Source organism: Sapajus apella, unplaced genomic scaffold, assembly GCF_009761245.1.
Source record: "Sapajus apella isolate SASKATOON/1434 unplaced genomic scaffold, GSC_monkey_1.0 scaffold12, whole genome shotgun sequence".
Taxonomy (NCBI): Eukaryota; Metazoa; Chordata; class Mammalia; order Primates; family Cebidae; genus Sapajus; species Sapajus apella.
In genome coordinates this window covers 4712144-4734793 of record NW_022436952.1, presented here as the reverse complement: position 1 = coordinate 4734793, position 22650 = coordinate 4712144, and the positions used below count along the sequence as shown (strand labels likewise).

The following is a 22650-nucleotide window of genomic DNA, read 5'->3' as shown; positions in this document are numbered from 1 at the left end:
TAGATGTGGTGATTTGCACCTATAGTCCCAACTGCTTGGGAGGCTGAGGCAGGAGGACTGCTTGAGATTAGAAGTTCAAGACCAGTCTGAGTGGGGCCAGACACAGAGGTTCATGCCTGTAATCTCAGCACTTTGGGAGGCCGAGGCCAGTGGATCACCTGAGGTCAGGAGTTCATGACCTGCCTGGACAACATGTTGAAACCCTGTCTCTACTAAAATACAAAAACTAGCCGAGTGTGGTGGCAGGCACCTGTAATCCCAGCTACTTGGGAGGCTAAGACAGGAGAACTGCTTGAACCTGAGAAGCTCTACTCACTGGACTTTGCTCTATTTCTTTAGAATCACCAGAGAAAGCAATCAGAAGATAGTACTCTATGAAAATAAATTAATGTTGGAACATGCTCAAATTTTTTTTTTTTTGAGATGGAGTCTTGCTTTGTTGTCCAGGCTGGAGTGCAATGGCACAGTTTTGGCTCACTGCAACCTCCGCCTCCCAGGTTCAAGTGATTCTCCTGCCTCAGCCTCCTGAGTAGCTGGTGGCTGGGATAACAGACGTGCGCCACCACACCTGGATAATTTTTGTATTTTTAGTAGAGATGGGTTTCACCATGTTGGCCAGGGTGGTCTTGAACTCCTGATTTCGTGATCTGCCTGCCTTGGCCTCCCAAAGGGCTGGGAGTACAGGCGTGAGCCACTGTGCCTGGCCCATCCTAAAATTTTTAATAAAGCATGCCACAACTCAGCATCGATAACTTGGGTTATTTTCCCAAAGGTGGAAGACAGGCGCTGCTGGAATCTGGGTTAACTATGAACATGCAGGTAGGAAGAACAGTTTTCATAGTTATGTTAGGACTGAAAGTAAATCAGCACTTCTTTTCAAATTCTTCTCCAACTCTGAGTTTATTATTTTCTACTACACATAGCTTCACGGGAGCTAAAAAATGGTAGAGAAAGCGGGTGGGCAAGCAGGCAGGCATGTCCGTTTAGAAGGACTAACACTGAAAGGGACATAGAGGACACTCAGGCATGTATAAGACATAAAGGGATGTAAACAAGTTTTAGTTTAGTAAGAACTTATAGCTGTTAAGTAGTGCCACACAACAAATAATTTTTTTTAAAGTGGCTTTTGACATATCTCCCTTTCTTTATTTCTACCATTAAAAAATTAATTGCTCTTTCTTTTTTGGAGTCCTGTCTTTAAAGGTTTTCCCTGGTCAATTAATACTCTCAAAAGTTCTTAAAATTGGTAATAAAAACTGTTAATGTGGCTCACAGCTGTCATCTCAGCACTCTGAGAGGCTGAGGCGAGGGGATCACCTGAGGTCAGAAGTTCAAAATCAGCCTGGCCAACATGGTGAAACCCCATCTCTACTAGTAATACAAAAAATCAGCCAGGCATGGTGGCATATGCCTGTAATCCCAGCTACTTGGGAGGCCGAGGCAGAAGAACTGCTTGAAACTGGGAGGCAAAGGTTGCAGTGAGCTGGGATCATGCCACTGCACTCCAGCGTGGGCAACAAGAGTAAAACTGTCTCAAAAATAAAAAATAAAAAAATAAAAAATAAACACTGCTAATAAGGAGATCAGTTTGCCCTAAGGGCATAGCTCTATGTAGAGTCAGGTCTCCAGGGCTAAAGATGCCAGGGATATAGGATACAGCAAAGTTAAAGAAAGGCAGTGCTATATAGATCCATGTGATGGGGCTTTAATTATTTACTAGTATCATAACTCTATAGGTCTAAGGAAATATTTTTAATGGCTTTATGGCCTGAATGCTTAGGCCTCCTTTTTCTCTAATGGCAACCTGATTGATGACATGTATTTCCACAGTTCTGTGACACACATCATGAGCATGTCTGCCTGGAAGATGTCTTACTTAATGGAGAATCAGCAATGCTGTCAGGTACTATAGAGTCCTACACTAGGGCAGAGAACTGGACATTCTGATGTCATGTTTTATCTAAGTGTTTACCATACTGTATTTTTGAAATAAAATCTATAATCTTACCTGAACACACTCTTCCAGGTCCATCTTTTCAAGTTCATGGCAATTCTACAAAGTACAAAACCAAACATTACAGTAGAAACATTTAAAATATAAGAAAACTTAAAGGCCAGAAAACTAACAGGTAATATTAAATATACTGATGAATTCTTTTTTCTTTTTGAGACGGGGTTTTGCTCGTTGCCCAGGCTACAGTGCAATGGTGCAATCTTGGCTCACTGCAACCTCCGCCTTCTATGTTCAAGCAATTCTCCTGTCTCAGCCTCTGGAGTAACTGGGATTACAGGCATGCACCACCACACCCGGCTAATTTTGTATTTTTAGTAGAGATGGGGGCCGCGCAAGGTGGCTCACGCCTGTAAGCCTAGCACTTTGGGAGGCTGAGGTGGGTGGATCACAAGGTCAGGAGTTTGAGACTAGCCTGACAAACATGGTAAAACCCTGTCTCTACTAAAAATACAAAAATGAGCTGGGCATGATGGTGCACGCCTATAATCCCAGCTACTCAGGAGGCTGAAGCAGGAGAAGTGCTTGAACCCAGAAAGTGGAGGTTGCCGTCAGCAGAGATGGCACCACTACACTCCAGCCTGGGCAAAAGAGTAAGACTCCATCTCAAAAAAAAAAAAAAAAAAAAAGGTGGAGTGCAGTGGCTCACACCTGTAATCCCAGCACTTTGGGAGGCCGAGGCAGATGGATCACAGGGTCAGGAGTTCAAGACCAGCCTGGCCAAGATGGTGGTGAAACCCCCTGTGTGAACTCACAGGTTTGACTTTAAAAAAAAAAAAAAAAAAAGTAGAGATGGGGTTTATCCATGTTGGTCAGGCTGGTCTCAAACTCCCGACCTCAGGTGATCAGCCCGCCTTGGCCTGCAAAAGTACTGGGATTACAGGCATGAGCCACTGTGCTCAGCACTGATGAATTATTTAGTGTTTCAGAGCTGGTGTCATGCTAATTTCTTTTTCTTTTTTTTTGAGACAGGGTCTCACTCGGTCACCCAGGCTGGAATGCAGTAGTGTGATCATGGCTCAGCACAGTCTCTGCCTCCCTAGGCTCAGGTGATTCTCCCACCTCAGCCTCCCGAGTAGTTGAGACTATAGGCATGCGCCACCACACTTGGCTAATTTTTGTTTTTTTTGAGATGGAGTCTTGCTCTGTTGCCCAGGCTGGAGTGCAGTGGCACAATCTTGGCTCACTGCAACCTCCACCTCTCGGTTGATTCTCCCATCTCAGCCTCTTGAGTAGCTGGTATTACAGGCGCATGCCACCACGCCTGGCTAATTTTTGTATTTTTAGTAGCAACAGGGTTTCACCATGTTGGTAAGGCTGGTCTCAATGTCCTGACCTTGTGATCCATCCAAACTGGCCTCCCAAAGTGCTGAGATCACAGGCATGAGCCACTGTGCTCAGCTTTGTATTTCTTATAGAGATGAAATTTCGCCATGTTGCCCTGGCAGGGCTCAAACTCCTGGGCTCAAGCCATCTGCCTGCCTCAGCCTTCCAAAATGTTGGGATTACAGGCGTGAGCCACTACTTCTGGCCTATGTGCTCCTTTAGTCATGCCATGTGCTGGCCCCCACCTAATTAGTATTCTATCAATCTGCCTAAAATCAAGCAACCATCCCCTTGTCCCGTAACACTGGTCAAAGTCAGTATAATTTTAAGTATTACTATACAGTAATTTATAAACCCATCCAAGTATTAAAATATTCAGGAGAATACAGAAAATATCCTAAAACCTTTCCATTTAAAACCAGACATGCTGGCCGGGCACCATTGCTCATGCCTGTAATCCCAGCACTTTGGGAGGCTGAAGCGGGCAGAGCACCTGAGGTCAGGAGTTCAAGACCAGCCCGGCCAACATGGTGAAACCCCATTCTCTACTTAAAATACAAAAATTAGTCGGGTATGGTGGTGTGCGCCTGTGTAATCCCAGCTACTTGGGAGGCTGAGGCAGAAGAATTGTTGGAACCTGGGAGGTAGAGGCTGCAGTGAGCCGAGATTGCGCCACTGCACTCCAGCCTGGGCAACAGAGCAAGATTCTAGGGCAACAGAGCAAGATTCTATCTCAAAAAATAAAAATAAAACCAGACGTGGTTTTCAATGCTACTTTCATCCACTAGTCATATGCCAAAATAACCAAGTAAGTTTCTTTCACAAAGTACCAAGAAGCACAGGCTTAATTTATTATCTTATGAAATTGTGGAGAATCAAGTCTCACAGGCTGGGTACAGTGGATCACGTCTGTAATCCCAGTACTTTGGGAGGCTGAGGTGGCCAGATCACTTGAGGTCAGGAGTTCAAGACCAGCCTGGCCAACATTGTAAAACCCTGTCTCTACTAAAATACAAAATTTAGCTGGACGTGGTGGTGCACACTTGTAATCCCAGCTACTCGGGAGGCTAAGGCAGGAGAGTTACTTGAATCTGGAAGGCAGAGGTTGCCGTGAGTCGAGATCGTGCCACTGCACTCCAGCCTAGGTGACAGAGCAAGAGCCTATCTTAAAAAATTTTTTAGGCCGGGCGCGGTGGCTCAAGCCTGTAATCCCAGCACTGTGGGAGGCCGAGGCGGGTGGATCACGAGGTCAAGAGATGGAGACCATCCTGGTCTCCATGATGGTGAAACCCCGTCTCTACTAAAAATACAAAAAATTAGCTGGGCATGGTGGCGCGTGCCTGTAATCCCAGTGACTCAGGAGGCTGGGGCAGGAGAATTGCCTGAACCCGGGAGGCGGAGGTTGCGGTGAGCCGAGATCGCGCCATTGCACTCCAGCCTGGGTAACAAGAGCGAAACTCCGTCTCAAAAAAAAAAAAAAAAAAAAAATTTTAAATTAAAAAAAAAAAAAGGCTCATGAAGAGGTGTCATTCACCAATGCATGTATGCATTTCTAGAGCAGTTTGTATTCTTACTGGTATCAATAGATCTGTAGCTATAGCATGAAACCCTGTTTCACAGCCCAATTCTGCTATCATTTCACATTTCCCTTGCTGCTTGTTCTGAAATAAAAAATCCTAAAGAAACCTATGGAAACAAACTTACGGAACCTAAAGAAAATACTTACTCTGGCTAGAGTGGTAAAGCCCACATCTGTTAATTGAGAACATCTTGCCACTTCCAATATTCTGTTAAAAAAAAAAAGTGAAAGTCAAGCTCTTGGTCCCTGAAAACTAAGTTTATTAAAACAGTAAGAATGTAAGCAAACAATCTCCTATTTTCTAAGAACTTTATAATATAGAATGATATTAACAACTAAGCAAGTCTCCATACAGATCTTGCCATTCATTTTCATGGAGTCATCACAAAGTGGTCCTGTCAATACCACATTTCAGGGTGGTACAATTAATGAACACAGAAGAATATAGTTGAAGCTTGTAGTTAATGCCAAAATGCATGAAATGCATTAAAAGCCTTCTTGATGGCATACTGCTTACCCCCAGAGGGCAGCCTGCTCCTAGAAAACAAAGGAAATGGAGATAAATACTCTATTTCAGTTAATCTCTTGCTGAAGTGAATTATTTTCTTTCCCTGTTTTAGAAGTAGGTTCACTTAGATTTAAATTGCTTTTAAAAAAATGTGACAAAGAGACTGCTTAATTACAGGTCTGTCCCAAATATGAAATTCTTAACTGCTTCCTTCTGCAGGCTCCCAGAGAGGCCCAGTAGAAAGGGAAGCTGAGCTGGCAGTCATTCACCTCTTATTAAGCAACTGTTAAACTCCAACCTAAATATCAACCACAGGATTGGGGAATCAAAAGTAGCTCTCTTCTGTGAAAAGTTGGGTGACCTCTGTATAACAGTAACAAAGACATGTTTGCTTATAAAACTCTTAAGTTGCAAGAAATAAAAGCTAAAGTATAGGAAATAATTAACAACTGGAAAATCAATGAGAAACAAATGATGGCCAGATGTGGTGGCTCACACCTATAATCCCAGCACTTCAGGAGACTGAGACAGAGGAATCACTTGAGCTCGGGAGTTCAAGACCCGCCTGGGCAACATATTAAGACCTCATCTCTATAAAAAAATTTTTAAATTCTGGCTGGGCGCGGGGGCTCATGCCTGTAATCCCTGCACTTCGGGAGACTGAGGTGGGTAAGGAGAGGTAAGGAGGTAAGGAGACCAGCCTGGCCAACATAGTGAAACCCTGTCTCTACTAAAATTACAAAAATGAGCCAGCTGTGATGGCACGCATCTGTAGTCCCAGCTACTCGGGAGGCTGAGGCAGAAGAACTGCTTGAACCCGGGAGGCAGAGGTTGTAGTGAGCCAAGATTGCGCCACTGCACTCTACCCTGGGTGACAGAATGAGACTCTGTCTCAAAAAAAAATTTAAATTCTGGCCAGGTGCTGTGGCTCACACCTAAAATCCCTGCACTTTGGAAGGCCAAGGCGGGTGGATCACTTGAGGTCGGGAGTTTGAGAGACTAGCCTGGCCAACATGGTGAAACCCCATCTCTACTAAAAATACAAAAAATTAGCTGGGCATGGTGACGTGGCCCTGCAGTCCCAGCTACTTGGGAGGTTGAAGCAAGAGAATCACTTAAACCCAGGAGGTGGAGGCTGCAGTGAACCAAGGTCAAATCACTACACTCCAGCCTGGGCAACAGAGCAAGACACTGTCTCAAAAAAATTTTTTTTTTTAATTCCAAGAGGGTGAGGAGACTCATGCCTGTAATCTCAGCACTTTGGGAGGGCAGATCACCTGAGGCCAGGAGTTTGAGACCAGCCTGGTCAATATCGAAAAACCCGATCTCTACCAAAAATACAAAAAAAATTAGTCAGGCATTGGTGGTGCATGCCTGGAATTCTGGCTACTCCGGAGGCTGAGGCACGAAAATCACTTGAACCTAGGAGGAGCAGGTTACAGTGAGCCACGATTGTGCTACTGTACTCCAGCCTGGGCAACAAAGCCAGACTCTATCTCAAAAAAAATAAAAATAAAAATAAAAAATAAGAGGCTTCACAGTTGCAGGGGGGAAGAAATAATTTTAAAATTTTTTTAAGAAAGAAAGAAATGAATGCTACCTAATGGGAAAACATGATCCGACTAAAACCCAACTTTTGATTTTCACAGTTGAGAGCTTTTCCATTCTAACAATGTAATGAGCTATTTAGGGAGATGGAGCTGAAGACTCCCCTCTCTAAAGTCTTAAAGGATAATGTGTAAGATTTTCAGAGAGGTTTGATTACCTCCCTAGCTCCTGAGGAATACTTTAGGCTTTTGATATTACTAATTTTAACCAACAAGTCTATGATCTCTTAAGAAGTCTTGATATTGCAGGCAAATGTTCTTTATCTTTCTGAGACCTCAAGTCTGCCACCCAGGCTGGGAGTGCAGTGGCACAATCTTGGCTCACTGCAACCTCCGCCTCCTGGATTTAAGCAATTCTCCTGTCTCAGCCTCCTGAGTAGCTGGGATTACAGGAGTAGGCCACCACGCCTGTCATATTTGTATTTTTAGTAGAGATGAGGTTTCACCATGTTGGCCAGGCTAGTCTCAAGCTCCTGACCTCAGGTGATCCCCCTGCCTCAGCCTCCCACTGTTATGGGATTACAGGTGTGAGCCACTGTGCCTGGCTGCAAAAGTTCTTTCAACAATTATTGTTAGTCATCAGGTAATCATCAGAAAAAAGTTTTCTGGAAGTTGTATAGCTTTACAATGATTGTTACATGTAAGAAAAGTGGCTTCATAGGCTCAGGAGCCAGAGTGCCTGGGTTGCATACTTGCTCCTACACTAACTAGCTGAGACCTTGAGCAGGTTACTTTGCCTCTTTGCGCTTCAGTTTTCTCCTCTATAAAATGGAGATAACAGTGCTTATATGGTGCTATGGAGGAACAAATTATTACTGTTATTGAGAAAGATAATTGCTCTGTTGCCCAGGCTAGAGTGCAGCAGTGCGATCTCAGCTCACTGTAGCCTTGGCCTTCTGGGCTCAAGTGATCCTCTCACTTTAGACTCCTGAATAGCTGGGATTACAAGGCACACACCACCATTCCTGGCTAATTTTTGTATTTTTTGTAGAGACAGGGATTCGCCATGCAGCCCATGCCAGTCTCAAACTCCTGGGCTCAAGTGATCTTCTAGCCTTGGCCTCCTTAAGTGCTGGGATTACAGGTGTGTGCCACTGCATCTGGCCCTGAATTGGTATTTGTAAAGCACATAAAGCCACACCTAATTTACAAGTACTATGTATGTTTATTTTAGAGAACAAAATGTGTAGCCAGGTGTAGTAGTACATGCCTTTAGTCTCAGCTACTCCTGAGGCTAAGATGAGAGGATCACTTGAGCCCAGGAGATTGAGGCAGGCCTATGCAACACTGCCTCAAAAGAAAGTAACAGATTGGGCACCATGGCTCTCGCCTGTAATCTCAGCACTTTGGGAAACTGAGGTGGGAGAATTCACTGGAAGCCAAGAGTTTGAGACCAGCCTGAGCAACAATGCCTGACCCCATCTCTACAAAAAGTAAAAATCACAGCATTCTTCAAACTGAGGAGGAGCCAGAGAGAAATAAGGCTGTTTTAAAAGCCTATCAGTATGAAAGAGGTATTCCTGTAAGAATTTTTTATTTTTAAATATAGTATATCCCCTGCTAGGTACATGATATCACTACTATGATATCAATGACCTCAGAGCGGACCTTTAAAAACTACTTAAGAATTACATAACTCGATCAAGACAGCTGAAGGTGAGCAGTTAAAAAAAAAAAAAAAAAAAAAAAAGAAGAAGAAGAAAGAATTATATAAAAGCACTAATAAGAGTAAATACCCTTCTTTCTATCTCAAGTAATAAAATAAAATGTTGATTATTTTTCTAGTATGGATAGCAAGTAGTAGAATTTGGGGACTGTTACCCCTTGGTTTACGCCAATTACATGTTATCAAATGAGGTACAAAAAGCAAGTAGGTGGGCATCTAAAAAGGACTACCTTAAAATTTTAAAGTGTCTGTAGTGTCTACCTTAAAATTCCAAAGTTCCAAGGAAGAAGTATGGGTGAAGGAAGCTTTTGTTCTGTAATTTTTTTTTTTTTTTTTTTTGGCTAAACAAGAAATGTTTACCTAAGTCGTGGGCAGTTCTGACCTAGAGCATTCAGGATGGCATCTGTGATGTTGGAGCAGCCAGAGGCACAAAGGGATTGTAACTTATGGCACCCTCTGCATATAGTAATGAGACCTTCATCCGTGATTTGCTAAAAACAAAAGCAAAAAAATATTAGTATCTTAGCAAAAGAAAAGAATAAAAAAGATAGCTCTGTGAAAATAATCACCAAAAAGGAAATCAAGAAATGCTTAACATTCATCAGATAGCAGACCTAAAAGAAAATGAACACACTTTGTTTCTGCCTTCCAGTTCCTTCTGATTTAGTCTGCAAGAGGATCTGTGCTCAGCTTTGGTGCAAAGGGAAGAAGCTATAATAGGATCTGTTAAAAGCTACAATAGGATTCTAATGGGACTGGGATCAGCATGGAGCACGTCATAGTTTAGGTTCAATTAAATAATTTTATTTATTTATTTTTGGAGACACAGTCTCACTCTATCACCCGGCTGAAGTGCTCTGGTGCAGTCTTGCCACACAGCAACCTCTACCTCCCAGATTCAAGCAATTCTCGTGCCTCAGCCTCCTGAGTAGCTGGGACTACAAGTACACATGACCATGGGCAGCAAATTTTTTTTTTTTTTTTTTGTATTTTTAGTAGAGACAGGGTTTTGCCATGTAGGCCAGCCTGGTTTCAAACTCCTGGCCTCAAGTAATTCACTGCCTTGGCCTCCCAAAGTAATAGGACTGTAAGCTTGAGCCACCATGCCTGGCCTCAAATAATTTTAAAACCTAAAAAACAGATAAGGATATAAGTAATTTAGAAGTATAAATATATTTACAAGTTCAAATTGATACCAATAAGTTAGTGAAAAAAATTGAACTGTGGATGACACTTGCAATCTTGTATCAGCCACAGCATTCATTTTCTTCCATCTTTTATTTTTATGTTATTATTTTTTATTTTTTGCTACTAAGTTTCACTCTTGTTGCCCAGGCTGGAGTGCAATGGCACCATCTCAGCTCACCACAACCTCTGCCTCCCTGGTTCAACGGATTATCCTGCCTCAGCCTCTGGAGTAGCTGGGATTACGGGCATGTGCCACCACGCCTGGCTAATTTTCTATTTTTAGTAGAGACAGGGTTTCTCTTTGTTGGTCACGATGGTCTTGAACTCCTGACCTCAGGTAATCCATCTGACCTTGGCCTCCCAAAGTGCTGAGATTACAGGTGTGAGCCACCATGCCTAGCCCTATATTTCAGTTTTATAATATAAAGAACATCCTAATTTACGGAGATAAACAGTTGTGTCTAACTCAGACACAATTTTATACGTTTTACAAGTTATCAGGCTGGGCGCAGTGGTTCACGCCTATAATCCCAGCACTTTGGGAGGCCGAGGCGGGTGGATCACAAGGCCAGGAGTTGGAGACCAGCCTGGCCAACATGGTGAAACCCTGTCTCTACTAAAACTACAAAAAATTAGCCCCGTGTTGCGGTGCATGCCTGTAATCTCAGCTCTCAGATGGCTGACACAGGAGAATCACTTGACCCCAGGAGGCCGATATTTGCACCACTGCACTCCACCAGGTAACAGAGCAAGACAAGAAAAAAAAATGGAAGGAAGGAAGGAAATAAAGAAAAGGAAGAAAGGAAGGAAAGAAAAAAAGGAAATAAAGGAAAGAAAAAAAAGGAAGGATGGGAAAGAAAGAAAAAAGGGAGGAGGGGAGAAGAGGAGGGGAGGGAAGGGGAAGGGAAGGAAGGGGAGAGGAGGGGAGGGGAAGGGAAGGAAGGGGAGAGGAGGAGAGGGGAGAGAAGAGGAGCAGGGAGAAAGGCAGGCAGGGATGCAGGAAGGAAGGAAGGAAGGGAGGAAAGGAGGAAGGGAGGGAGGGAGAAGAAGGAAAGGGAGGGAGGGAAGGAGGGAGAAAGGGAAGAAGATAGGTAGGTATGTTAGTTATTGGGCCTGAATACAGTGGCTCAAGCCTGTAATTCCAGCACTTTGGGAGGCCAAGGCGGGTTTATCACGAGGTCAGGAGTATGAGACCAGCCTGGCCAAGACAGTAAAAGCCCATTTCTACTAAAAATACAAAAAGTAGCCAGCCGTGGTTGCAGGCACCTGCAATCCCAGCTACTCAGGATGCTGAGGCAGAAAAATCACCTGAACCCAGGGGGAGGTTGCAGTGAGCCGAGACTATGCCACTGCACTCTAGCCTGGGTGACAGAGCAAAACTCTGTCTTAAAAAAAAAAAAAAGAAAAGAAAGTTAGTTATTGGCTACATGTGGTGACTCACACCTGTAATCCCAGCAATTTGGGAGGCCGAGGCAGGTGGATTGCCTGAGCTCAGAAGTTCCAGAACAGCCTGGGCAACGTGGCGAAACTCTATTAAAATAATTTTTTATAAATATATAACAATTAAAAATTTAAAAATATTCTAAATTATCTTGCTTTAAATTGATTTCAAATGAAAATGAATATACATTCAAAGATGTTACATATATACTTTTAAAATTTTTATAAACTATTTTATTTCTTCCATGATGATTTAGAGGGACTATCTTTAACCCGTACAAGTATCTCTTTTTTCTTTCGAGACAGAGTCGTGCTCTGTCACCCAGGCTGGAGTGCAGTGGCCCAATCTCGGCTCACTACCACCTCCACCTCCTGGGTTCAAGTGATTCTCCTGCCTCAGCCTCCTGAGTAGCTGGGATTATAGGGGCATGCCACCACGCCCGGCAAATTTTTGTGTTTTTAGTAGAGACAGGGTTTCACCATGTTGCTCAGGATGGTCTCAATCTCCTCAACTTGTGATCCACATGCCTTTGCCTCCCAAAGTACTGGGATTACAGGCATGAGCCACCGCGCACAGCCCCAGTACAAATATTTTGTAAGTAATATCTGGCTGTTTTCTAACCAGCTGAGTAATTTGTTGTACAATAAGCCACCTCACATCAAAGATGTTATATTTTTAAAAATATTACAGGCACACATGCCTGGAGTCTCAGCTACCCAGGAGGCTGAGGTGGGATGACTGTTTTAGCCCAGGAGTTCAAGGCCAGTCTGGGCATATAGTAAGACCATCCTCCCCACCCAGCTCCCTTAAAAAAAAAAAAAAAAAACAAAGGGAAGTTACATATAAACATCTTAACATGGTAGATACTATCAGCACTTCAATTTATCCTCTTGATTTACTAATTTTGTATAGGTCTAAAAATAAAAGCTCTCTTGCCATATCTGTTTAATCAAGTCGTGTCCATAAGTTACAAGGACAACTGAAAAAAATATAGATTAAAAAAATTGGATGCTGGCCGGGTGCAGTGGCTCACACCTGTAATCCCAGCACTTTGGGAGGCCAGGGTGGGTGGATCACCTGAGGTCAGGAGTTGGAGACCAGCCTGGCCAACATGGAGAAACCCCGTTTCTACTAAAAATACAAAATTAGCAGGGCGTGGTGGCACATGCCTGTAATCTCAGCTACTCAGGAGGCTGAGGCAGGAGAATCACTTGAACCCTGAAGGTGGAGGTTGCAGTGAGCTGAGATCACGCCACTGCACTCTAGCCTGGGCGACAGAGTAAGACTTTGTCTCAAAAAAAAAAAAAAAAATGTATGCTAAGGCAGATACTCATAAGGCTCAAGTAATGAGGTATTAGGGAGGCAGCTAAAAACATGCCACATAAATATGATGTATTATCTTTAGACTATGATAGCCAAGATGTAAAGAGGGAAGTAAGAATCAATAAACATGCCAGTTTAGCAGGCCAAAGATACTTGTGCCACACAATATTAGAAAAGTACTGTAGGGATGTACTGCCCTTTCCTTTGTATGTTATAAGAGAGTACTGAAGAAGATGAGTAAAGTGAGCTGGGTGCGGTGGCTCCCGCCTGTAATCTGAAGATTGCAATGCGCCGAGATGGTGCCACTGAACTTTAGCCTGGGCAACAGAGCAAGACACTGTCTCAAAAAAAAAAAAAAAAAGTCCAAGTCATACTGCCAATATGTTAAAAAATTGTAGGCCAGGAGTGGTGGCTCCTGCCTGTATTTTTTTTTTTTCATTTCATGAATTTCTCCTCAAAAAGGCTCCTGCCTGTAATCCTAGCACTTTAGGAGGTTGAAGCAGACAGATCACCGGAGGTCAGGAGTTCAAGACTAGCCTGGCTACCATGGTGAAAGCATGTTTCTACTAAAGATACAAAAAATTTAGCCAGGTGTGGTGGCGCATGCCTGTAAATCCTAGCTACTCAGGAGGCTGAGGCAGGAGAATGGCTTGAACCTGGGAGGCAGAGGTTGCAGTGAGATGAGATCGCACTATCACCATTGCACTCCAGGTTGGGCAACAAGAGCAAAACTCCAACTCCAAAAAAAAAAAAAAAAACAAAAAAAAAAACACTGGGCATGGTGGCTCACACCTGTAATCCCAGCACTTTGGGAGGCAGAGGCGGGCAGATCACCTGAGATCAGGAGTACAAGACCAGTCTGACCAACATGGAGAAACCCTGTTTCTAATAAAAACACAAAATTAGCTGGACATGGTGGCACGTGCCTGTAATCCCAGCTACTCGGGAGGCTGAGGCAGGAGGAGAATCGCTTAAACCCAGGAGGCAGAGGTTGCAGTGAGCTGAGATTGCGCCATTGCACTCCAGCCTGGGCAAGAAGAGCAAAACTCCGTCTCAAAAAAAAAAAAAAATGTATTCAACTTTTATGTTTTCAAATCTTTCAAGAAAATCAAAGAATCAAGAATGTACTTCAATCGTCTCAACAATTTTGGGCAGAGCATGAACTCTCATGAATGCCTGCAGGTAAAAAATGACTCCTGGCAGGGCACGGTGGCTCATGCCTGTAATCCCAGCACTTTGGGAGGCCGAGGCGGGCAGATCACAAGGTCAAGAGATCGAGACCATCCTGGCCAACATGGTGAAACCTCATCTAAAAAAAAAGAGAGACTCCTGTACTAAGATTTGGGTGAAGGAAAACAATAAAATACACATTAGGTAGAATTTTTTATGTTTACTGTGATTCCTGCCTGCTGAAAGGATGAAGAAACATCAAACCTAATCTGCAAATGGTATGTATTTATGTGTATGTAATATATGTAGTGCATATGCAAATATATGTGCACGTATGTGTGTGCTTACACACACACACACACACACACACACACACACACACACACACACACACCACTTTTGTTTTGAGATGGCATCTCAATCTGTTGCCTAGGCTGGAGTGCACTGGCACAATCTCGGCTCACTGCAACCTCCACCTCCCAGGTTCAAGTGATTCTCCTATGTCAGACTCCTGGGTAGCTGAAATTACAGGTGCACATCACCACACTTTTCTTTCTTTCTCTTTCTTTCTTTCTCTTTCTTTCTTTCTTTCCTTTCTTCTCTCCCTCTCCCCCTCCCCCCCCCTCTCTCTCTCTCTCTCTCTCTCTCCTCTCTCTCTCTCTCTCTCTCTCTCTCTCTCTCTCTCTCTCTCTCTCTCCCTCTCTCTCTTTCTTTCTTTCTTTCTTTCTTTCTTTTAGTAGAGTTGTGGTTTCACTATGCTGGCCAGGTTGGTCTCAAACTCCTGACCTCACGTGATTCACCTGCCTTGGCCTCCCAAAGTCCTGAGATTACAGGAGTGAACCACTACACCTGGCACACACACTTTTGAAGCTCTCCAGGAATAGTTTTTCTTTAGCATCATAAGATGATGATTTCATGTTAATAACTGTGGTTGATCTCTCAGAGTATAAACATTTCTGGTTTTTTTTTGAGTCTGGCTCTGTTACCCGGGATGGAGTGCAATGGTGCCATATCAGCTCACTGCAATCTCCGCCCCCTGGGTTCAAGCGATTCTCCTGCCTCAGCCTTCCGAGTAGCTGGGATTACAGGTATGTGCCACCACACCTGGCTAATTTTGTATTTTTAGTAGAGACAGGGTTTCTCCATGTTGGTCAGGCTGGTCTTGAACTCCTGACCTAAGGTGATGTGCTCTCCTCCCAAAGTGCTAGGATTACAGGCGTGAGTCACCGTGCCCAGCCAGCTTGACTGCAATTTTAAATATTAAATTTGTGAATTATTTACATTTTAAAAGTAGACAGTTTAAGTACATAAGAAAGGGGTGGAGTTACAGTTAGCCCATATGGAATTCTGCATAAGCTAGCTATCTCCTATCGTATCTATGTCAAGGCCCCTAGGAATGGTACTATTAACCATGTCAAGAGTCATCTGTGTGTCTACTGTGTCGCCAGGGTTGTGGTAGAAAAACAATACTGGTCTTGATAACTGAAGCTCTTAAAATAGTTTTACTGAAATCAATTACTAAAACAGAAGAGTTGTCAGATGGGATGTTTACCAGGCAAGTCTGCAAATTCAAAGTCACCAGTTCAGGACAGTGTACACCTATATACTTGAGAGCTTCATCTTCTAGCTAGAAAGATTAAAAAGAAATAATTATTATTGATATTGTTTTAAAGAATGTACACATTCCTTCATACATTCAAAATACAGCCAACTTGTTTCTTCAAGTTTTGAAGAAACAATGAATCAGAAAACAATAAACTATCAAACAGTATAATTCATATTATGATTCTCGGCATTTTAAAAATCAGTTTTGACCACATTAAAATTCATATTATCAAATCAAGATGATGAAGTAAACATTGCCTAGTTTTTATGGGTTTTACTTCTGATAAAATATACCTGACAGTATTTTGCTGAGGGCCCATGAAGCAAAAATAATTTTCAAACTTCTACACAACCCTTGTAAGGTTTTTTTATAAACAAATTTTGAGAAGAAACTGCCTAGAAAGAAATCCAGGGTTCATCTCCCACTAGAAGATAGGTGCCATGCTTACACTGCTGAGAACAGATGGTAAGTAACTGATTATAATGATACATTCCTATCAATATTTTTCAGGATTCCATAAATAACCAGAAGCTCAAGCTGCTATTTTAAAGCAGTCATACATTTGAAGTTCTCTTTCAAACAATGGAACCCCTCTCATCATGATAAAAGAATGAGGGCACTTTTAATGGAACAAGTTATGGTTTTAGTAACCAATAATAAAATAAAGTAGAGCCTAGCCTTAGTTTGTCAGCCACAATTTAAATCCACTCATTACTTTCCAGATGCTAACTAGTCCATTCTATTTTTCACTATGAAACACTGATAGTAAATTTTTTTTTTTTTCCCTGAGATGGAGCCTTGCTCTGTTGCTAGGCTGCACTGCAGTAGTGCGATCTCGGCTCACTGCAATCTCTGCCTCCCAGGTTCAAGCGATTCTCCTTGGTCAGCCTCCCAAGTAGATGGGATTATAGGCATGTGCCGCCACACCTAATTTTTGTATTTTTAGTAGAGACGGTTTCACCACATTGGCCTCAATCTCCTGAACTCATGATCCACCTGCCTCAGCCTCCCAAAGTGCTGGGATTAGAGGCATGAACCACCTCACGTGGCCTAATTTTTTTTGGTTTTTGAGACCAACTCTCGCTCTGTCGCCAGGCTGGAGTGCAGTGGCACGATCCTGGCTCACTGCAACCTCTGACTCCTAGGTTCAAGCAATTCTCCTGCCTCAGCCTCCTGAGCAGCTGGGACTACAAGCGTGCGCCACCACTAATTTATATATATATATATATATTTTTTTTTTTTGAGACGGAGTTTCGCTCTTGTTCCGCAGGTTGGAGTGCAATGGCGCGATCTCGGCTCACCGCAACCTCCACGTCCTGGGTTCAGGCAATTCTCCTGCTTCAGCCTCCTGAGTAGCTGGGATTACAGGCACGTGCCACCATGCCCAGCTAATTTTTGTATTTTTAGTAGAGACGGGGTTTCACCATGTTGACCAGGATGGTCTCGATCTCTTGACCTCGTGATCCACCCGCCTCGGCCTCCCAAAGTGCTGGGATTACAGGCGTGAGCCACCGTGCCCGGCCAATTTTTATATTTTTAATAGAGACAGGGAATTCACCATGTTGGCCACGATGGTCTCGATCTCTTGACATCAGGTGATCCACCTGTCTCGGCCTCCCAAAGTGCTGGGATTACAGGCATGAGCCACTTCGCCTGGCTGAGATAATAAAATTTTTAATGACAAAATATGTCAGATTTGTAATGTGTCTGGCAGCAAATAAGTATCAATACTATAAAATGCAGGTTGCTATACACTTGGCATATTTAAGAAACACTGGTGGTTAAAAAAACAAGTGGAAATTGCTAAGACTGCCTTCTTTGCCTATCCAGTTCAAAGTATCAGGCAGTGACAACACAGCAAGTTTTCTTTTCAGCACAATTTAAGCTGCATGAAACTCTTCTTGACCATGGTATATCTTTAATATAATCTTCCCACCTTGTCTCCCTCCTCCTCAAATTTATTTTTGGTCAGATGTTAATTCTTCTCATTCTTTTATCCTAAGGAAAACACTTTAAGTTCTGGTAAGCATGTGTCTTTGGTCAATAATACATACAACTAACCTTTCCCTCAAGACAAACATCTTGGGGCTGCCTACAAAGAGCTCATGATTCTTCTGAATTTCACAGACCCTACATGGAGTATTACCTGCGTGCAGCCTTTTAAGAATAAGGCCTTGAGACCCCCACAGCCTCTCACTAGTGCTTGAATGCCATCCTTGGTTACTTGGTCACACCAGGAAATGTTCAACTGCTCCAACAGTGGACATCCCTCACTTAGGATAAAACAAAATGAGAGAAACATATCACTAAATCCAATTTCAAAGGCACCAACATCTCAATTTATTGGCTATTTAGTAAAGAAATGAAAACATTCCCATTCTTTCCCACAAGAAAAAAACATCTTTACCTAATGTATATTTAGAAAAAAAGCTACTTTATCAATGTGGTATTCACATGGGACTCCATCATTAGCAGGATCATCTCAAATCCAGCTTAATGAACAAAAAGCATTATACTGTTTTTCAGATTTATATTCCTTTTGGACTTATCACATATCTCAAAGCTCTCTAGACAGAAAATGGAAATTAAATGATTTATTCTAGTTTACAGAGTAATTAATAAAGAGCTCAGATTCAAAAGCAGATTCTCCATCGAGCAACACTATTACCAGTTGAGTGTCCCTTATCATTTAAATGCTTGGTGGCCAGGCGAGGTGGCTCACGCCTATAATCCCAGCACTTTGGGAGGTGGAGGAGGGAGGATCACGAGGTCAGGAGTTCAAGATCTGCCTGACTAACACATTGAAACCCCGTCTTTACTAAAAATACAAAAATTAGCCAGGCGTGGTGGTGCTCACCTATAATCCCAGCTACTCAGGAGGCTGAGGCAGGAGAATCGCTTGAACCTGGGAGGTGGAGGTTGCAGTGAGCTGACATTTTGCCACTGCACTCTAGCCTGGGCGACAGAGCAAGACTCCGTCTCAAAAAAAAAAGCTTGGTACCAGAAGTGTTTTAGATTTCAGATTTTGCAATATTTGTATTATACTTACATAGTTGAGTATCCCATATCTGAAAATTTGAAGTGCCCCAATAAGTATTTCCTTTGAGTGTCATATCGATATTCAAAAAGCTTAAGATTTTCAAGCATTTCAGATTTTGAGTTTTAGACTCTTCCAGGCTGCAGTGCAGTAGCAGCAATATCAGGGCTCACTGCAGCTGTGACCTCCAGGGCTCAAGTGATCCTCCCGCTTCAGTCCCTCAAGTAGCACCCAGTTGCATTTTGGATTTCTGAAATAGGGATGTTCAACTCACAGAACCAGAGTAGTAATGCAGCCTTTTAAACTTTTATTTTAAAAAATTACAAAGGCCCTGTGTATTTCCTTATCTGAAATGTTTCTAGAGTACTGCTTTTGTAGGCTGATTTTAGGGTACCTTATATCCAATCTCTGCTTTTAAAATATTAGTTTCATTGTTGATCCCATCAGTTTAGCTTCATATTTGGATTATGGATGAATTCCAAGTTTTCTATAATATTCTTTGGAAAACACTCCATAAATTGTTTGAAATATTCCTGCCTGCCGAAAAGACCCAGAAGATAAAGCCAAGATATCCAGGTTAAAGTTCATTCTCCAGTATTAGTAGCTTAATTTCAGCTAAGTGACTTTAGGAAGCCTGTCCAAACCTCTCTAAGATTAGCCCCACAGCTCTGTTTTCCCAAAACTGATGTGCTCATTCCTATCATAGCATTTATTCCACAGTAACAGTTGACTGTGAGCAACTTAAGGGCAGCAATAACTCAGTTACATCTCATGGTTGCATCACAGTACCCGGCAGTCAACAACTTTCTAGAATTTCTTATCTGTAAAATGCCAGTCCAATCTACTTCACACGGCTTTTAAATAAATAATTTACGTGAAAATATTTTATAAATGATAAAAAGTTTTATTATCAAATTTATTATCCTACACAGCAAACCATCTTAGGTATATGTGTTCAGTATTCACAAAGAAGGTCTAAAAGGAGCCACATTTTAGATTATTTATACTCTAGTTAACTAAATTTATATGTCTTCTTTTTTCTTGAGATTAGGTCTCATTCTATTGCCCAGTCTGTAGTGCAGTGGCACGATTACAGCTCACTGGAGCTTCAACCTGCTGGGCTCAAGTGTTCCTCTTGCCACAGTCCCCTGAACAGCTGGGATTACAGGGACATGCCACCATGCCTGGCTATTTTTTCTATTTTTTTTTTTTTTTTTTAGTAGAGACAGGGTTTCACCATGTTGCCCAGCCTGGTCTCGAACTCCTGGGCTCAAGTGATCCTCCTACCCTGGTCTCCCAAAGTGCTGAGATTACAGGCCACCATGCCCAGCCTCAGGGACTCTTTTTAAAGCACTTTATATACATTAGGTTGAGCCACATGTACCTGTCATTCTTATAACATGTAAACTGTCAAATACTGGCAAAAATTTATATGGTGTTGCCTAATATCTTGTTAAACCTTAATAAAATGTTATGAGATGATAAGAAAAAGCTCAGAAAGCTTAGTTATGTTTGCTTAAAGTACACGGTTAGTAATCTGGCTCCAGGTGCCTGTTTTAAGCACTAGGCTATAACACATGCCTTCTTTTCTTTCTTTTTTTTTTTTTTTTTTGAGATGGAGTCTCCTGCTTATAGCCATTATTGGTAGATAGCGGGGGAAAAAAGAAAAAAGAAAAAAAAAGAGTGTCTTGCTCTGCTGTCTAGGCTGGAGTGCAGTGGCACAATCTTGGCACAAGGCAACCTCCACCTCCCGAGTTCAAGTGATTCTCCTGCCTTACCCTTCCGAGTAGCTGGGATTACAGGCATGTGCCACCAAGCCCAGCTAACTTTTGTATTTTTAATAGAGATAGGGTTTCACCAGATTGGCCAGGATGGTCTCAATCTCTTGACCACATGATCCACCCACCTCGGCCTCCCAAAGCGCTGGGATTACAGGTGTGAGTCACTGTGCCCAGCCTCTTTTCTTTTTGAAAATAAGACTTCATAAAAATCTAACCATTCGTGTATAAACTGTACTACCCCTGTTCAGAAATCCTAGTTACCTCTCATCATTTCACTTTAATATGTCCCATAATTGTAATTTGGGCAAGTGGTAAAAGAAAATATCTGCTCTGAACTACAGAATATATCCATAAAACAGAGTTGCCTTCAATTCCAACTTTATATCAGTTATTTTTTTAAAGTATGTATTTTTTTCTGATTACTGGACATTCTTATTATAAAAAATTACCTCAGAGCTTTTAGAGACATGTTTGTTATTGATGTACAGGAAGCCAAGTCAAGGTGCCTGAGTTTGGAACAGAACTTGCTAAGGCTAGTACATGTACTGAAAATGGAAAAAGGAGAAATTAATGAATAAACAAGACAAGTACACATCCTTGGTATATCAGACACTGTTCTCATTAAACCAATGTGTATACATAAGAATTGTAAAATTTTCACACCCCTAAAAAAGCAGTTTTCTATCCTAAGACCCTTCACATTGAGGAAGAGACAGATATCATTCACAAAGAAGAAACGCTGTGCTGCGTATGAAAATTTGCATGAAGGGAAGATTGTGTTTGATTCAAATTTCAAAATGTTAACAGCAATTAACAGTGTGCTACTTAAGTGAGTTCTAAGAGATCTATATGCATTTTGCAAATCCGAAAAACCAAAAAGCTAATGGCTATCTACTAGTATGTAGTCAAACATGAAGAAGAAAAGCTCTGCATGTTTTTTCACTTAAATCCCTACTCAAGATAATCGTTTGCATAACAATAATATAGGAACTGGATTTTTGCAAGGTATACAAAGGATGGATGATGAACTGGTACTGGCCTGAAAAAAGTAAGTTATGTATTAAAGACTTTTTTCTGGTGGTCAAGTTCTCATTTTAATTTTTAACAAATCATGAGAAACTTCAAATATATACAAGAGTAAATAATACAGAGAACTCACATATACCATCAGTAAACTTCAACATTTGTCAATACTCTTTTTTTTTTTTTTGGGACGGAGTTTCGCTCTTGTTACCCAGGCTGGAGTGCAATGGCGCGATCTCGGCTCACCGCAACCTCTGCCTCCTGGGTTCAGGCAATTCTCCTGCCTCAGCCTCCTCAGTAGCTGGGATTACAGGCACGCGCCACCATGCCCAGCTAATTTTTTGTATTTTTAGTAGAGACGGGGTTTCACCGTGTTGACCAGGATGGTCTCGATCTCTTGACCTTGTGATCCACCCGCCTCGGCCTCCCAAAGTGCTGGGATTACAGGCTTGAGCCACCGCGCCCGGCCTAATACTCTTTTTTTTTTTTCTTTTTGAGACAGTCTTGATCTGTTGCCCAGACTGAAGAGCAGTGATGCAGTCTTGGCTCACTGCAACCCCCACCTCCCAGGTTCAGGCGATTCTGCCTCAGCCTCCTGAGTAGCTGGGACTACAAACACGTACCACCATACCTAGCTAATTTTTCATATTTTTAGTAGAGACAGGGTTTTGCCATGTTAGCCAGGCTGGTCTCAAACTCCTGGCCTCAAGTAATCCACCCACCTTGGCCTCCCAAACTGCTGGGACCATGAATGTGAGCCACTGCGCCTGGCCCAACATTTATCAATATTCTACTATTAAGTATTTTTATTTATTGGGAGGCTGAGGTGGGTAGATTGCCTGAGGTCGGGAGTTCTAGACCAGCCTGACTAATATAGTGAAATCCCGCCTTTACTAAAAATACAAAATTAGCTGGATGTGGTGGTGCATGCCTGTAATCCCAGCTACTTGGGAGGCTGAGGCAGGAGAATGGCTTGAGCCCAGGAGGTGGAGGTTGCAGTGAGCCAAGATTGCACCACTGCATTCCAGCCTGGGCAACAAGAGCAAAATTCCACCTCAAAAAAAAAAAATTTATTCCATCTCTTCTTCCCCACTTTTTTATTCCAGGATTGTAAAGCCAATTCCAGACATATCATTTTACCTGTAAATATTTCAGTATCTATTTCTAATAGGTAAGTACTTTAATTCCTTAATATCATATGATACCTGAATGTGTTAATTTTTCTCCAATTATATCATACATGTTTTTGACAAGTTGATTTGTTCAAATTACGATCCAAATAGAAGTCACACTTTCTCTTTGGCTGATATGTCTCCTAGATCTTTGTGTGGGCCAGTGTTTTCATTTCTTTTTTCTTTTTTTGTTAGAGACAGGATCTCACTCT

General features: G+C 42.3%; 1 protein-coding gene across 1 annotated transcript in view; it reads right to left on the bottom strand.

Moving 5' to 3' along the window:
- Window positions 1-21447, bottom strand: part of LOC116552520 (F-box/LRR-repeat protein 20) — a 29169-nt gene extending 7722 nt beyond the window's left edge. The window contains exons 1-6 of the mRNA XM_032279239.1: window positions 20693-21447; window positions 17572-17698; window positions 15372-15446; window positions 9058-9188; window positions 5064-5124; window positions 2009-2053 (exon numbers count right to left, since the gene is read on the bottom strand). Of these exons, the coding sequence (XP_032135130.1) occupies window positions 2009-2053; window positions 5064-5124; window positions 9058-9188; window positions 15372-15446; window positions 17572-17698; window positions 20693-20865 (612 nt within the window). The 5' untranslated portion in view covers window positions 20866-21447. The remainder of the gene's footprint in view (window positions 1-2008; window positions 2054-5063; window positions 5125-9057; window positions 9189-15371; window positions 15447-17571; window positions 17699-20692) is intronic.
- Window positions 21448-22650: the final 1203 nt, after the last annotated feature.